The 18,314-nt window shown below is 40.1% G+C and overlaps 1 protein-coding gene across 18 annotated transcripts in view; it reads right to left on the reverse strand.

Moving 5' to 3' along the window:
- The window catches only part of CD200 (CD200 molecule), a 31,220-nt gene extending 13,414 nt beyond the window's left edge, over positions 1–17,806 (reverse strand). For 3 of the 18 annotated variants that reach the window (XR_012431713.1, XM_065539204.1, XM_065539202.1), the window contains exons 1-4: positions 17,054–17,122; positions 8,727–8,808; positions 4,414–4,740; positions 1,862–2,129 (exon numbers count right to left, since the gene is read on the reverse strand). Coding sequence is in view for 16 of the 18 variants with exons in the window: in XM_065539204.1 (XP_065395276.1) it covers positions 1,862–2,129; positions 4,414–4,491 (346 nt within the window). In the remaining 2 variants the exon portion in view is untranslated. Of the gene's footprint in view, positions 1–1,861; positions 2,135–4,413; positions 4,741–8,675; positions 8,809–17,053; positions 17,123–17,563 lie in introns of those variants that run through there. The other 15 variants (XR_012431712.1, XM_074033466.1, XM_065539203.1 and 12 more) reach the window with 6 other exon arrangements.
- Positions 17,807–18,314: the final 508 nt, after the last annotated feature.

Below are 18,314 nucleotides of genomic sequence, written 5' to 3' on the forward strand. Positions count from 1 at the left end.
GAAAGAAAAAGGAAAATGATGTCACAGAGGAAATTGTTGAGGCAAAAAGTGATAAAGCAATAGAGTCGAGCTTTTAGTTAAAATTATCCTTAAATACATACATGTGTAGGTTTATATGCATGACTTCATATTATTTTAATAATATTTAGATATTAGTAATAGCTAACATGTTTTATCTGGCTACTATGTAATAAGAGCTTTAAACTTATTTAATCCTCAGAACATCCCAAGAGTTATTATTTTCTAACAGATTTAAAGAAAACTGAGGCTTTGAGACTTTAACTGAGATCAAAATCAGAATAACAAATGGGATAGCCAAGGCTTGGTTGAAAGTCTGTTTGCCTCTAAAGCACATATTCTTTGCCATACTGTCTCTTAAAAGAATATATGTTTATTGAGGAAATTGTGGAAAATACAGAGAAGTATAAAGAAAAAAACATGAATCTCATGATTTCAACCCCCAGAGATAACTCATCTCTAAGTTTTTATTAAATTTCTTCTTATCTATGTCTTTAATGCAACTCAGCCTAAATATCAGTTCCTCAGTGTCATGTTGCAATGCAAAGGCAAATGAGGAACTCCTTGATTTGGGAGTCTCTAGCATCTTCTCCATACCTCCGTAATGGGATTCGTCACATCATTATTTAACTGAACACTTCAGACCTCAGACAGGGATTTGTCTGATTTCTACAGTTTCAGTGCTTGACATAATGCTTTGAGCATGGAAGATTTTTCGTCAACGTTCACAGAATAAACAAACATTATAGAAGCGGTATATAAACACTGTAAGTGATACAAGTCAAATCTGGCATTCTTGGAAAAAAAAAAAGACATTCTTTTTTAGGTTCTTGTTTCTCCGGGAAATATACTCTTGGCCATGGCTAAATCTGAAGATCTCTTCACAAATATCCAAATCCAACACTGCAAGTCTTTTTGACCAAATTTACCTAAATATCCAATTTCTGATTAGTCTGAGTTTTCAGGGACTCCAAAGGCCACTGCACTAAAGAGGTGGGTGTAGAAAGCTTTTCCAGTTTATTGCTCATAATTTCTCCAAAAAAGAGGAGTAATATTTTTTAGGAGGCTTATTACTGACTGCTTCATCCAGAGTCAGTGCTTCAAAACTACACAGAGAAAAGACATGGCTACCATTGCTAAAACTTTTTGTCTTTATAATCTCTGCTCCCTTTATTCTCTCCTCTATCATTCTCACCTCTTGTATCTATGAGGCCCAGAGACAGTAGTTTAGACAAAAACACAAGAAAGCAAAAGGGGACTCGGATAGGAGGTAGTTTGCTAAATGGGTGATGAAAGCACTTCAGAGAGGTCCCTTTTTCACAGTGTAGATTATACAGTGATTTCATCACAGATGTCACTTCTTCCAGGAAACCTTCCAAATCTCCCGCAGATTGAGCCCCTCCTTCCCAACCTCTAGTCCTCCCATGGTGCATCACAGCTTTCTCACTGGAGAATGTAATGCACAGTTTTACAATTGCCCATCCATTTATCTCTATTCCCTCGTAGACTAGAAGCTTAGGGACTGAGTCTTATTCATCGTTGCATTTTTCATGTTCAACACAAAGTCTGGCCCAGAACAGACTTAATTACATGTTAGTAGAATGGAAGAAATAAATAAATGAATGGATCTCAGCAACAGTATTTGGTATGTGGGCAATGAACCACATTTATAAAAGCAAAACTTGCCTTGTTTCCTCATCTGTTTCTCTTTTTTCCTTATTTGCCCCATTCTTTCTCCAAATAGCTCTTGTGCTAAGAGGCTGAAACCTCTGCAGGACATTCACTGCCTTCCAGGTGTGTGCACACAGACACAACCACAGCCACCTTGCTCACTTTCTCTTACCTTTGTCGAAGGTTTGCTTAAAGTCAGTCACAGTCCCCAGGTGCAGCACCTGGCAGATCACCTCCTTCCCCACCTGATTCTTAGGGTCTTTGACATGGAGGATGCTGGTAACAGACGTAGTCCCATTTGGGTGAGACTGAGTCACTGTACTATTTTCAAACCCTGACCGAGGGACCTTCCAGAAGATCATGGGGGCTGGGCGGGCAGTGGCAGAGCAAGTGATGTTTAGGTGGTCTTCAGAGTATTTGTAGTGAAGGGATACTATGGGCTGTACTGGGACAAAAAACAAATACAATCTGTTATTAGTTAAGCACCTGGTCTGAGCACTGCAGTCTCCTCAGAAAGATGAGGGAAATATGCTTATAGAAAGATAATGGAGGCTGGAAAGATAGTGTGGCATATCCTACCCAAATTGGGGACTTTCCAGTTCCTCTTGTGTCTAATTTTCTGATCTGCAGGATGGAGACTGGCCTAGTACAAACCTGTGATGAGAAAGACCCTTTCTATAATTTTTCTGTAGCAGAATTAGTCAGATGGACATAGAGTATTGAGAAGTCAGATGATACTTTTCTCTCCCAAACAGTCCTAATTATTCTGGTCTCTTCCAGGGGCAATGCAGCATCTCTGCCTTCTTTTAGGTATTCCTCTTAAGTGGCTTGACAATAGCCACCAAGCAGCACCGCCATACATGTGTCCTGTACCTATTAGAGGCACTAGGGCAGTTTCGGAACAGAGAGCCCATAGAAAGGCTACTGCTTAGAGATAGCCATTTTCTTCTTGGAGCTGGACCAATGAATTAGATGCATGGAGGAGAGCTGGAAAATCCCTTTTTGGAAGAGCTACACAAAATGCGAATTTGGAATTCATAGCTAAGAACCATAAAAATTTAGAAATGACTGTTGGAAGAGCATTGGAAATCACCTGATTAAGTTAAGAAAAAATAACTAGCTCATGAGAAAACTGTTTTCAGGCCAGCTGTAGCCTGTACTCTTTTGAAAATCCCCTGACCAGTGAGTTCATTTTTGTTAGAATATAGAATTTTTCTTTTCTAAACAAATGTAAACTTGTCTTTCTGTGGTTGGCTTTGGAGCCGAGAAGATAATTAAATGGCAGTGCTAACTGAAAGCCTGGGCTGTGCTTATAGGTTCAAGAGGCAGGGAGATGACAGTGGGTTGGGGGAAGTAGGGCTGTGGAACTGTGGCTCTGGCTGAGATCACTAATGTCTGTGAGCACTGGAGGAAGGGAAATAAAAGTGAAAAAATATGAATATGGCTGATGGGCCAGATTGAGTTTTGAGGTCCTATGGTGTATCAAAGAATGGCTTACATGAAAGGTATAAGGTGTGGCTGGAAAGGTCAGTGTGGAAGAGAACAGAATTACTAGCTTTAAAGCTCAGAGGCGTCTGGTTTTCAGGAAAAAAAAATACAAAAGTCTATGAGTGAAGGAAGGAGACTAAGAGAAAGAAAGATGAGAGGAAAAGAGGAAGAGAAGAAAAGGGAACAGAATGATAAAAATATGACATAAGAAAAAAAAGAAGAAAAATTAGATAGGAGGAAGGAAAGAAGAAAGGAAGGCAGAGAGGGAGGAAAGGAAGGAAGGAGACAGGGAGGAGAGACAGAAAAAGAGAGAATGAAAGAAGTGGAAATCAAGAAAGCAACGACATAAGATTCTACAGAGAGGACTCATTATAGGCAAAATAAGTAAAAGAGATTTCTTTTAGCATTCCTGTCTCCCTTGCATTCTCATCTACTAAGCTTTTTCTTCCCTGCGGACAATATTCTTGGCATGATTAAACTCTCACTTTAATATTCCTAATAACCGTAAGTTTGTCCTCTACTCCCTAAAACTACTGCCATGTGTGCCATGCTCCAAAGTAATCTCTTATTTCCACTTCCTAATCTTTCACCTCAGCTGTGTGTAAGTTAAGAAGAAAGGAATCTCATCAAACTAAGCCTCTTGGATTTTAAAAGAATGCTATTGCCAAGTTATATCTTTAGTTGGCATCATTTTAGGTATGAAAAGACTCTGCTCCATGTACCTTTATCAATCCTGAAAGAGCTATCCTCCCAAGCAAAATGAGAAGGACAATCATAACTGCCTCAAGGCTAGTCCAATCTGTCTCTGTCCTTAGATCCAAAAAGTTGAAGTTGTAAGTGACCCTAGAAATGATCTATTTCACACTTATTGTCTGGACAATGAAACTCCAGAGGAGAGTGGATTGGACCCTTCTAGGGTCACATGATTGCTAGTGGCAAGCTAAGTCTGAATCATATCACTGCTTACGGAGAACTTGTTGCCCTCACCATTGTTCTCAAATTTCTCCTTTGACAGCAGGATCCCTCAGAGAAAAGATAGCTCCAGCTGAAGAACTCAGTGTAGCCCCATGAACTCTCCAAATAATCATAAACACAGCTATACTAGACATGAAAGGCTATCTTCTCATGACCTTTTCTGTGGTTAAAATCCTGAAAAACTGGGCACTATGGCTATGTTCCAAACATTCTTGGAAATAGTATTTCCAGACACAGACAATGATTCTCAGAGACTCTCACCATAGACCGTGAGGCAGGCTGTTCCTGAGATCTTCCCAGAACCAAAGGTATTGAAGAGACACATGTAACACCCTTCATCCTCCAGGGTGATATTCCAGAAGGTGATGGTTGTGTTTTGGAGTCCCAGCTGGGTAATGTTTATCTTGTCCTTATAGGCAGGCTGGATCACCACCCCATGGTTCTCGCTGAAGGTGACCATGTTTTCTGGGCTTACAGCTTTCTTTTTCTGCCATGTCACAATCAGGACTTCCTGGGCATTTTGCAGAGAGCATCTTAAGGAAGCAGGAGTGTACAGCTGCTCTCTTTCATCCTGGGTCACCACTTGCACTATGGAATCATAAAAGAACATTTATATTTAAAGAGTGTAATACGCATACACTTTTTCCTGATTATAAATAAAAAGTATATTCAATGTCAAATATAGAAAAGATAGAGAAAATGCAAAGAAGAAAACATCTATTTACATTCTTACATGATGCCAGAGAAATATATAGGTTCAAATATGCTTGTTCAATCTTTAAAGAATAGTAGCAGAGTGGAAAAACAAGAAAGCAACTCTCAGTTACAAGAAATTGTGAATAATCTCTGTAAATTGCGAAGTAAGTACAATGAGATTGAAGATGTAAACTGCCAGGTAGGATAGCAGCTTCAACAATCTCGTCCATGCTTGCAGAAGTAGAAGCAAAGAGCAGGAAAAGGCCAAAGGATAACAGGCAGAGTGACCACTTTAAGTAAAGAAGATGGAGCAGCCCTATGCATTCCACATAAACACACACACATAACACATTCTACAAAGGAAGTGGGTGGAACAGAGGTGTCTGCCTCCAGGAAGTAAGAGTGTATATAGGAACATAGGTAAAGAGACGTATGGGACAATGTTCTGGAGGATCTTGAAATTTTGGCACACAAATAATAATTTACACACCCTCTGCTTTCACTAAATGCTATGGTGATAATTTCTTCCCCTCCTCAATATTAGCAACTCATATGATAATATATTATTTGATGGAAAATCTCAACATAAAAACAAATAGCCAAACTTTTGAGAAAGACAATACAAGGAAAGAGAAATAATAAACTTTACAAACCCAATAACTCATACAAAATGAATAAAGATATCATAAGAAAATAATTTGACATGAATACATGTGATATCGTAAGTGTAATAAAAGTGTAATAAAAGCATTATGAATAGTAGAAATTAGAGATATAGAAAATGAGAAATATAAAATTGCAACAGCTTGGCTGACTTAGCAAAACGGATGAAGAGTTTTCTACTCTTCAGTAGAAGAGTAAATTAGTAAACAGTAAGAACAGGCTGTGAAATTCTTCTAGAATGTAGCACAAAGAGATAACAATATGGAAGGGATTAAGGAAAAATTCAATGAGTAGACTTAAATGTTCCAAAATCAGTTCAATAAGACTTCTAAAAGGAGAGAAAAAAAAGGGAAGACAAAAGCACTGCAAGAGGGAAAAAAAGTGTTTTTCAAAATTTTGAAAGGAACAATCTAAAATCAGATCTATTACATTAATCATAAATCTTTATGTACCTAACAACATAACTCTGAAATATATAAAGCAAAACTAATAGAATTACAAAGAAAAAAATTTAAATCCACAATCATACTGAGAACCTTCAATTTAATATATTTAAACAATTATTAAAGCAAAAAAGTTAAATAGGAAATTTGAAAAACTGCCAGGTACAGTGGCTGATGCCTGTAATCCCGGTGCTTTGGGAAGCCAACGCAGAAGACTCACTTGAGGCCAGGAGTTCAAGATCAGCCTGGGCAAGAGATGAGACCCTTATCTCTATAAGAAATGTAAAAATAAGCAAGCCATAGTGGCATGTACTTGTAGTCCCAGCTACTCAGGAGCAAAGGACAGGAAGATTGTTTAAGGCCAGGAGTTCAAGGTTGTAATGAGCAAAGATCACACTACTGTACTCCAGCCTGGGTGACAACGTAATTCCATGTCACAAAGAAAATAAAAGTTGAAAAACAATATATATTTATATATACACTTTAGGTATTTAATATTATCAATGTTTTATATGTTTATATTATATATACTATATACTTTATATGTATGTAGATCTCTGGGGGTGTGTGTGTGTGTGTATAAATATAAATTTCTTCCCTTCTCCAATATTAGCAACTCATACTATGATAGATTATTTGATGGAAAATCTCAACATAATAACAAATAGGCAAACTTCTGAGAAAGTCAATACAATGAAAGAGAAATAATAAACTTTACAAACCCAGTAACTCATACTAAATGAATAAAAATAAGACACACACAGACACACACACACTTTACTCAAAGAAAGGATGTATAATCTTTTCAAAAAAACATTAAACATTCCTCCAAATTGAACTCAAAATAGGCTACAAAAAAGTTGCTACCCTATGTATGGCCTTGAACACTGTTCATAATACAATAAAATTAGAAATTTACATACTTCTTTTAAGTCTTAGGTACACCAGAAAGCATAGAAAAAATCATAAATTATTATAACTGAATGACAATGAAAACATAATATGTTAAAATTCTACAGAAATGGGTAAGACAGGCAGGGCGCAGTGGCTCACGCCTGTAATCCCAGCACTTTGGGAGGCTGAGGTGAGTGGATCACTTGAGGTCAGAAGTTTGAGACCAACCTGGTCAACAAAGTGAAACTCTGTTTCTACTAAAAATACATAAATTGGCCAGGTGTGGTGGCGGGCATCTGTAATCCCAGCTATTCAGGAGGCTGAGGCAGGAGAATTGCTTGAACCCGAGAGGCAGAGGTTGTAGTGAGCTGAGATTGTGCCACTGCACTCCAGCCTGGGTGACAGTGTGAAATTTTGTAGAAAGAAAGAAACAAAGAAAGAGAAAGAGAGAGAGAGAGAGAAAGGGATCGAGGCAGGAAGGGAGGGAGGGAGGGAGGGAAGGAAGGAAGGAAGGAAGGAAGGAAGGAAGGAAGGAAGGAAGGAAGGAAGGAAGGAAGGAAGGAAGGAAGGGAGGAGACAGTTCTCAGAGAAACATATTTAATTCTAGCAACATTTAATAGAAAAGAAGAGATACTGAAAAATGAATACACTTACTTCCAAACCTCCTACCCTCCCTTTCAAATATTGCAGTTAATTAATAAAGATAAAGACTCTAACTAATAAAATGTTACACAAAATATAAACTTGATCACAAGCATCCAAACTTGTTTTTAAAGACTGATAATATGGATAAAATGTTGCCAAGTATAAGCAGAAAAAAAAAGAAGACTGAGCAAACAAACAACTCCCCAATAATATCAGGGAATGAAAGATGGGTATAACAAATACAGGCTGGACCCCTGAGTATTGCATAATTCAAAACTAAAAATGATGTGTACTCTTGGAAGATGTGAAAAGTTCTGGGAAACTATCTGTTGCTAGGATTGAGGTTTCTTCAAAGTTTGTTGAGATTTTGCAGACCAGAGATTTGAAGAAATTATTACTTTTAGAAGGCAGAGTGAAAGGGGACTCAAAGCTAGAGTTCAACTCTTAGATGAGTTCTTTTTCTTTTTGATTATGGAAGAAATCACTTAGAGGAAGTTTACAATTCTTTGCTACTTCTATGGAATCTAATTTAGATTCCTCTGGTCAGTTGATAAGGCCCGTGATGAACGTTGTGGACCAGAGTTGGAGATGGGCATGAGCCCACCTGATCTTCACCAGCATCACCAGCATCAGCCACATCTGTGGAGGCTGATGCTGAGCAACATCACACTGCAAGTGATGAAAAGGCCAGTCGTAAAGTGAGTGTGGCCTCCCGAGGAACCGAGGAGGAAGAGCTAGGAACTTTGGTAGATAAGTAGATGGCACAGCCAAATTTGTTATACAACAGGTAATATGAGCCTATATAACTTCTATATTTCATTGTTTTCTACATTTTTCTGTAAAAAGGTAACACACCCAATTGTAAGGTTTACTGCCAGATTACTTTCCAAAAAGATTGAATTCAAGCATTCCTATATCTTTAAAAACACAGGAAATCATTTTTTGTAATTCAGTTCAGTAAGTGGAAAATGACATTTTAAAATAGAGGATATTTTTCATAAGTCTGTTTCATCTACTGTGGAAATGGCTTCTAAATATCAAAGCGTGCTTCAACATTGAAAACAAAAATGTGGAAAGCAGAAAGAACCACTCTCACTCCTCCAGGCAGACTACATGTTTAAATAATTCATGCAGACAAATGGAACCAGCACAGCACAAACAATAGTGGCTAAATGTCTTCACCCCAGAAATTGTGTCTGCTGGGCTCCAAGCAGGGGAACTGAGCTTCTTTACCTTGTGCTGCGCACAGCACCACTGCTGCCATGCCCCAAACCAGGCTGTAGGTAGACAGATGACAGAAGGGCATCCTGATCACCTGAAGACAGAAAGCAAAGTACAGAAATGGGGGTTTGGATTTGGACAAAGCCAAGGAAGCTTCAAGCTAATCGCTATTTCAGGGAATGGTGTAGCTAAGTTTTTACCCCCCAGAGAACTTTGGTTTTGTGGGAGCAGAACTAGAGGTTATAAATGGAGGAAATAACAAAGCATGCTCAAGATATGAGGAGGGAAAAGCAGCAGCATGGCTCCAACACAATAGCAATCCCTGGCAATTTGGGGCCTTGCTCCTAAAGCCACCATTATCAAGAGCAAGGTCTCAAAGACATAGGATCACTTACAAACTGCCTTAAATAAATACAGAAAATGCTGAGAATACAAATGTTTGATAGCATCCACTTCCCCAAAAATCCACATCTGTTAATATTAAAAATGTAACTCAGCAGGCAACCACTTTTCAGGAACATTATTTGACTGCCTTGAATTTTGTTGAGGTTGATTTTAATTCTGCAAGTCTTTTTTTTTTTTTTGAGGCGGGGTCTCGCTCTGTCGCCCAGGCTGGAGTGCAGTGGCGCGATCTCGGCTCACTGCAAGCTCCGCCTCCCGGGTTCCCGCCATTCTCCTGCCTCAGCCTCCCGAGTAGCTGGGACTACAGGCGCCGCCACCACGCCCGGCTAATTTTTTTGTATTTTTAGTGGAGACGGGGTTTCATTGTGTTAGCCAGGATGGTCTCGATCTCCTGACCTCGTGATCCGCCCGCCTCGGCCTCCCAAAGTGCTGGGATTACAGGCTTGAGCCACCGCGCCCGGCCAATTCTGCAAGTCTTATACATAAACTGCATGTTTTAAACACCAGCACTGGCTTTAATTTTTTCCTTCATTGCCTTATGTTCATGTGTCTGGGCAGAAATCCTTGACCTTCTTACAAATCATGAGAGGATTAAAGAGAATGTTATTCTGGGCATCACCCTTCGATAAAACGGTAAGTCAGGGTAGAGAAAGTTGAACTTTTCTCTGCAATAATGCCATGAATCCTTTCATTTGGTCTGTATGTATGCTCATACTAAGGGGCAAAGGCAAGAAATGTAACTTTTTCCTATATTTTTTCTATATTTCTATTTTTCAGAATAGAAATGAGTAAAAAATATAACTTTTATCTGTTTTTAACTGAACTTTATTTTTATTTCATGTTACTATTCCAACTAGAGGTAAGAATTTACTTCCAATCAATGTCGCATAATCTCTGTCAATTCAGTCTCTCACCACCACAACACCTCATAATTGTCCCAATCTCCAGCATTGCATCTACATTCCTGGGGGTTCACAAAATGCCAAGCTATAAGACAGGACTACTAATCACTAATTACTACCATCTATTATGCTTGCATTTGCTAAAATGGCTGTGTTCCCCTCAAGTCATCACTGTCATTAGTTTGTGCAATTATTGCTCACAAGATGAGCTGGTGCTCGCTCATCTTCTTCCAGGCTGTCCCTGGGTTCCCCTTGTGCTGGATGAAAGGAAATTCTACAAGGCTTTCTGCCTAAATTCCCATTGAACATGTTTTACTGTTCACTTGCCATGATGGACAAGCATGCTGCCTCCTACAGTCTCTTTAGGGGACTGTGAGACACAGGTATTATTTTTTTCTTGGATCTCAACAACTACTTGCAGGTTCTATTTTCCAGTGTCCTGAACTTCCCTTGTCTGGGGCCTGGGCCCAGGGCCTTATTTTGGGAATGCAAACTGGTATCTGAGCATAGACATCAATCAGTCCCATTTTGCTGTCCCAGCCTAGAAAATATTTATCTCCCTGAACCAGAAAAGCTGGTTCCTCCATCACGCTGCATTCATCCAATCAACCCTTTCTAGCATGAACATTATATCCTTGGTCTTTTAGCATTTAGTGATTTGAAACTGGAATGCCAAGGCTCTTGGTATTGCAAAATTTTGGCTTTTGAAACTAAAATTTATTTTCTGCTTAGTATTCCTCCTGTAAGGCAATGGATACTTAACTGTCTGATTGGAAAGACCAGAGGACAAAAATAAAGTACTGGAATAAAAAAACACACCAGATGATACATTAAAATAATACTCCAACTTATATTTTGCATAAGGTTACTAAACCACTAACACTAACATTTATTGAACATTTATTATGTACTAGACACTGTTCTTAGCACTTGAGACAAAGTATTTCATCCAATATTTCATATAAATCTATATAGGAAGCACTATTATTATCATCATTTTCAAAATAAAGAATATGAGGCAGAGAGAAGTTAAGTAACTTGCCCAAGGTCACACAGCTATGAAGTGACAGATAAGGGGTTTAAGCCCATGCAGTCTGGTTTCAGAGTTCATAACCATAATTACCACACCATCTCGCCTCCTCTATGTATAAAGTTTTGTTGGTTTAAAAATTTTGACATGGCTGGGCGTGGTGGCTCACGCCTGTAATGCCAGCACTTTCGGAGGTCAAGGCAGGTGGATCATGAGGTCAGGAGATGGAGACCGTCCTGGCTAACACACTGAAACCCCGTCTCTACTAAAAATACAAAAAATTAGCCGGGTGTGGTGGCGGGTGCCTGTAGTCCCAGCTACTCAGGAGTCTGAGGCAGGAGAATGGCGTGAACCCAGGAGGTGGAGGTTGCAGTGAGCAGAGATCACATCACTGCACTTCACTTCAGCCTGAGCGACAGAGTGAGACTCCGTCTCAAAAAAAAAAAAATTGACACATCATCACAAAAGTACGTTGTTATTGCTGTGACTAAATCATTGTTGTGATGAATGACCAAAGATATTGACACAGCAGTCCCTGCTTCATTGCCCTGCAACAATATGTTAAATTCAATTTTGAAGCTGTATTTAAAAAGCATTTAAACAGGTGTCCACAGAGCCAAGGAATCTCTGAAAGCCTTTGAGTCATTGTCTAGAAGCTCTGCTAGTAATAAAGCATGACCCCATCCGTCATTACCTGCAGCTCAGCACCTACAAACATGCTATCCAATCTCATGTCACTGTACTTTCCATCTTGCACACCAAGCTCCACTTCACCATTCTTTCAATAAGTTGAAATTACCAAGCTATTTCCTACATTAGTTCTTTTATCTTTTCTTCTGCCTAAGATGCTGTCAGTTGAATACAAAAATGAACGAATGATGAATAATTAAATTTATGAGTAACATCAAATTAATCATCATTTTACCCAAAAACAGCTACTCTTTTGGACTTTTATCTCCCAGGCACTCAAGTCATCCAGGATGCCTCATTTTTCCCCTACCTAGATATGTAATTAGTCACTATGCACATTAGATTCTCGCATGTGAAGTGTCTGTTCCTTGCTACCCATGTGAAGTGTCTGTTCCTTACCACCCTAGTCTCAGCTCATAACACTGGGTGTTTTGTGCAGTAGTCTTGTCTTCTATTGCAACTGAACTTTTGCCAATGTAGTTGGCCCACTGTATCTGTGGGTTGTGTATCCATGGATTCAGGTAACCACAGATGGAAAATATATTTTTTAAAAAAGCATCTGCACTGAACATATACAGATTCTTGTCATTATTGCCTAAATAATACAGCATAATAATTATTTATATAGAATCTATATTGTATTAGGAATTATAAATAATTAAGAGATGAGTTTATAAATATGGGAAGATATGCATAGGTTATATGCAAATATTACAGTATTTCATATAAGGGACTTGCACCATCTACCAATTGGTATCTGTGAGGGTCTTGGAACAAAGCCCCCATGGATACCAAGGGACAACTGTACTTCTTTCATTTATTTTATTATTAGTCATCTCTATTGAGTCTGACTTCATGCCAGGCACTATGGTAGGTGCTTTGGAGACAATGGTGGATAAGGCAGATATAGTCCCTAACTTAGTTTACTATCCAGCTAATGTATTTACACACTATCAACAGATTAATTTTCCTTAAATTCCTCTTTGCACAAGATGTCATCCTCTTCTACAGCTCCTAGCTATCTAGAGAAAATTGTTCAAAGTTCTTAGCCTATTTTCATTCTTGCAATTTCATTTCCATTGCTTTCCTATGTATCCCCTCCCTGCCAGCTAGCCTTTTCTACTTCTAAATGCACCACGCAATTTCCCGCCTTGGTATTTTTGCTTGAGCCATTCCTCCTACATGAAATGTCTTCCCCCTCACTTGTATTTATGTAAGGTCTTACTTTTATGAGCCTGATTACAGTCATCTTGCTATACAGATCCTCCTCTTCTGAAGCACTTTCTGTTTAGGTCTTTTGGAACTTTTAGTGCTCCAAAAAAATTCATGCCTCTTCCTCCAGGGCCAAAGGGGTCCTATCTCCCTTTGTCCCCCATGCCACAGCTTCCAGATCTTGTCTGAACACACCCATCTGCTTTCCAGTTTGAGAGAAGACAACTACTTCCCAAATAGACCCACCATATACCCTACACCCTGAGACCCTGCTTCCAGCATGCTTACTACCTGCCAACACCCCTCACCCACCACCACTCTCCCAGCTATCAATCTTTCATTCTCTCTTGTCAGTGAAAAAAATATATAATACTAAAGCAGACTTGACAATTTTGAAACTACTATTCTTTCTCAGACTGAGTTAAATTCCTGAGGTTGGGACATTGGCTGCTTGTTTCACTAGAAACAGTCTCTTATTTGGCTCTGTGTATTCTTTCGTGGTATTTAGCAGTATGATCACAGTCTTCCATAAAGTGGTAGTCTCTCTGCGCCTGTCTCATTGGCCCCAAGAACCTCAATATCTACTGAATCCTGTTGCCTTAGTAGGATGTCCTGACCACTTTTTCCTTAATAAACCCATCATGGGCATCCCTTTCTCGTTATGTGTTCTTATTGGCTCCTGTTTAGCCCCATCTGTTGCTATTATAATTTGAAGCTTATTTCTAGACTATTGGACCATAATCACTTAAATGATCTTGCTTTAGAGTCAGGATGATTGTTAAAGGGTGGTATTCCACCTGTGGGAATCCCATCCCCTCATTCTCAGTGTTTGCCTTAACTAAGCCCTGTTTTTGCCATTCCTTTTAGATACAATGACTTCCCTGCTGGAGTTCATTTTCCTTAACACTCCAAGCTGTGTCTCTCTGCCTTTCAATTTCTCTGGGATTTTTATTGTCTTGTGATAGCCTTCTTCCTGTGGGCTCAGGAGCAGCGGGTGGGGGAACAGAGTTCTCAAGGATCTAAATATCTCCTCCTTTACCTACCACAAGGATTTCTCTTCCTTTTCCTGTCCAACGGGCGCCACTCAATTCTAATATCCTCCTACTCAATGGATTTGTTAATTTTAATTCTGGTCAATCATGCCCTTTTCTTTCCTTATGAAACAGCCATGACCTAAACTTAATGAGGGAAATTTCAAAAGGAAGTACCAAACCAATTCCAAATAACAAGTGTTTCACAAACATTAATCTTATATAATAAGCTTCATTTTTCCTCTAGCAAGAGAAGTTACTAACCAAGTCCCTTCATAGGTAGGGGTAGAAAATTACCTGGTAATCATTAATGGTGATCTTTCCTAGGAGTGGAGCTATAAGGAGAGGGCCCCCAATTGTCCTGGTCAGGGTCTGTGGTTGGAGATCAATCAGATGATAAAAATTGGAGCCAATATTGTCTCAGCTCTCTTGGGGACAACTTGTACCCTGGAGGTGGTTGTGTGTGTTGAGCACCAGAGCTGTCATCGTCTGGGTGAAGAGCCAGCATCATGTTAGGGACTGGCATGCTGGAAAAGCGCTCATCTTCAGCACCCACTCTAATTGCCAGAGACAGGGAGTTTCCATCACTATCGTGTTCCTGTGATGGATCTTTCAGGATAGATGTCTTAGAAGGAATGATGTCTCACCTCCCCATGGCCTATCCCAACTGCTACCACATACCTGAGCGTCTTCTTGTCTTCAGCTAGAGAGAACCAGTCACTTAGACTCTCATCCTAGACCCCATGCAGTGGCATCATAGTACACAGTGATACTGATCTTTGTGACGTAAGTTGCTTTTTCTTTACATCTCTAAGGCTACAGAGAATTCAAGATTATATCATCTGAAGGTGCCATTAGGACAAATTATTCTTTGCAGATAGATTTTATTATTCGATACTCAAGCATACCATAAGCATGCTATGCCTTCCTTGTGACTTCTCTTCCTGTCTTCACAGGTCTAAGACTAATAACATAGTTACTGCTCTTTGAGAAATCCAAGATGATTCAGCTTCCTGAACACATACTCACAGTCTACAAAGACCTGCTCACCCTGCCCATTCACTGCTGGGCATTATACTCACAAAGGCTTTGGTTTGAAATGAGCAGAGATAACTCAATAATTTTCTCAGTATTACTGAGACTGTTCCATCCTATATAATTATCTAGGAAAGTCAGAAAAAATCAGGCCAAATGTTTCCTCAGGCTCCATTGCCAGTGCCCACCCAACACATTTTGTTTTATTTTCAGCTAAGGCAATTGTGGAGACAGATACTGGCATTCCAATTCTATGTGATATTTTTTTCAACCATTAGGCTTCTCTCTGACGTGGAAATCCAGGCTCTAGCAGAGGCCATGATGAAGAATGCAGAATGCACAAGTTCTCATAGAGAAAATCTGTGTTTTAGGACGAGAGAGAAAGCAGACACATACCAAACCACATATCGTGGACTGGGAGCCAGCAATGTTAAGAAACAAAAACACAGTGATTGAGGCAAAGGAAATCAGAAGGAAAGCCTTACTCTTAAATAGATACGTATTTTTATTTTACAGTATTTTTTTCTTGAGTCCATGCAGAATAACTGAAAAGATGACCAATCTGAAAACAACAGTGTTTATATATTTACAGGGAGGTGACCTGGGCTAAAACAAATACTAGATTTGTGAGCAAAACAAATCATTTTACCTCTCTGAGACTCCGGAAGAGTAACAGTACCAATCTAATGGTTAAAAAGACTAAATGAAGCAGTATATAAAGCTCCTAGAATACTGCCAGTACAAATAAGCACTAAATAAATGTTGTTCTTATCTCAGAGTTATTATGAGAATTAGGCAATTAAAGCACTTAGTATAGAGCCTAGGTTATAGTAAACGCCAATACGTGTTAGATAGCCAAAAAATATTAATCGATCAAATAACATAGTGGGAACTACAGTCCCGAAAACAAAGAAGCCCACTTATAACCCTTGCCATGCAGTCCAGGGTTCACAAAAACCTGCGTCTTACCAGACAGCTGCCCACCTGGCAGCTACATTACCCCTATTCATGCCTCTTCCTCAGCAAGTTTCTATGTCCAAATCCACATGACCCCACATGTAGTCACAAGGACTTGGAAATATTAGCCTTTCCGCCTGTTTATGTCTAAAACCAGGTAATAATTCATTTTTAGAAGGATAGTTATAAAGAAGATTAACAGCATCTAGCTTGCAGTAGAGCATAGCTCACAGACCACCATTCTCCTTTGTTAAGAAAGACAGTGAAATCATTGGCTATGTGGTCTTGCCAACAAACCATACATGAAAAAATTGTCTTGAGGCATTCATTGTATTTGGATTTTTATACCAATACCATTGTATTTGGATTTCATATACCAATAGGGTATATGAAAACCTTCTCCGTTTTTTGTCTTGTAAGCTGGTTCCGAATAAACAAAATGTCTGTTTCTCTAGATACCCGGGGTTAACCCTTCAAAGCATCGTGATCACAGAGCATTTCAGCTCTCTCAAGTGTAGCTTCAGCTTTAACGGATCCTTCATGGCTTCCCCCAGGCAAGGGCTAGGAGGGAGAAAGGGGCTAACAAAGAGACGCTGGAGCTCTCCCGGAGAGAGCGAGCCTGGAAATCTGTATCTCCGCCGCGGCTTTTGGTGCCAACATGGAACCAATACAGCATTTCTCATTCCCTTTTGGGGGCAGTTGAAAATAGGCTGTGCCTCCCCAGCTTTGGGAGCTGGAGCCAGTGAGCCGAGCCGAGCCCCCCGGAGGATGCGCCAGCCTTGCCAGCGCGATCAAGAGCCCCCGGAGCCCCGGCCTGGCGCATCTTTTTGTTCAGGGAATTGGAATGGAGAATCCGGACGCCAGCAGCGGCCTGTAAACCACCCTTTGAGGCAAAATCCGCTAATCAGCAAGGTAAAGCGCTTAGAGAAAAGCGCTGCCATCAACACCACTGATAAAGTCCCCGGACCGGACTGTGGCGAGAGCCGAAGCTCCGCGCCTTCCACTCGCCGCCCGCCCCAGGGCCACCGGCTCGACATCATCCACCCTTCGCCCTCCTTCCCAAGCCCCGGTCCCGCTCACCAGCCTCTCCATCCTCGCTCCTGGAGGCGCACGCGAGGTGGCTGACTGCGGATGTGCGCCTGGAGCTCTGCTTGGGAGGCGGGAGGAGCGTCACCTGTGCCCCGCCGCACCTCCCGCCTCTTCCTCCTCTCTAGCCCCTCTTCCACTGGCTTTCCCCCACGCCCTCACAGGAGCGGAGGCTGAATTAAGTGGTTTATATTCAGCGTTGCCTATTTTCACACATTTTTCCCTTTTCAAAGGTGACCACTGGGGAAACTGAGAAAGTGTTTGGAAAAAAAAAAATTTTTTTTTTCCTGTTACCTGGACTGAGAAAGGAAATGAGGTGGGAGGTTGTGAGATCAATTGTTGAACTGTTAGCTCTTGATGTAATGGCAGAGGATTCAAGCTGAATTTAACCAATGGACTTTCTTTTTTTTTTTTTTTTTTTTTTTAAGAAAAAACTTACATTCATTATTTTAAAATCCAGATTCAAATTATATATTTAAGCAATCAATTCCGTAATGATTTCACCTTTCGTGATGTGATCAATTCCTTGGTGAAGAGTTTCCTTCCACTTGCATTAATGATGAGGATTCTTTTTTATCTTCTCCTTCTCCTTCTCCTTCTCCTTCTTCTTCTCCTCCTCCTTCTTCTTCTTCCAGAGTTCTTGGCTCTTGAAAAAAAAAAAAAGGACAAAGAAAGCATCAAATGTTCACCTCCTGAAGCCTTTTGTTTTACTACTACCACCCTCTCATAAGGAGCTAGGACAAAGCTTTGGGGTTTTGTTTTTGCTTCTTTTTACAGACAAAGTCTCACTCTGTTGTCCAAGCTGGAATGCAGTGGTGTGCGATCATAACTCACTCCTGGGCTCAAGGGATCCTCTCACTTCAGCCTCTAAGGAGCTAGAATGATAGATGTGCAGCCACTATGCCCAGTTTTTTTTTTTTCCAGACATGGGGTGTTGTGTTGCCCAGGCTGGCCTGAAATTCCTAGTCTCAGATGATCCTTCTACCTCCACCTCCCAAAGCAGTGGGATTACAGGCATGAACCACTGCACCTGACCTATTCTCCTACTTCTAATACCATAGACTAGGCTCACCTGATTTTGAATTTTATATGAAAGGCATCATAGCATATGTGTTCACTTGTGTCTGGGTTTTTTACTCAACAGTAGATTTAAAAAATTCATCCATGTTATCGCCTGTAGTGTGGCTTATTCATTCTCATTGATGTATAGTATCCTATTCTATAAATACTGTATATTACAATTTATTTATCTATT

Source organism: Macaca fascicularis, chromosome 2, assembly GCF_037993035.2.
Source record: "Macaca fascicularis isolate 582-1 chromosome 2, T2T-MFA8v1.1".
NCBI classification, from domain to species: domain Eukaryota; kingdom Metazoa; phylum Chordata; class Mammalia; order Primates; family Cercopithecidae; genus Macaca; species Macaca fascicularis.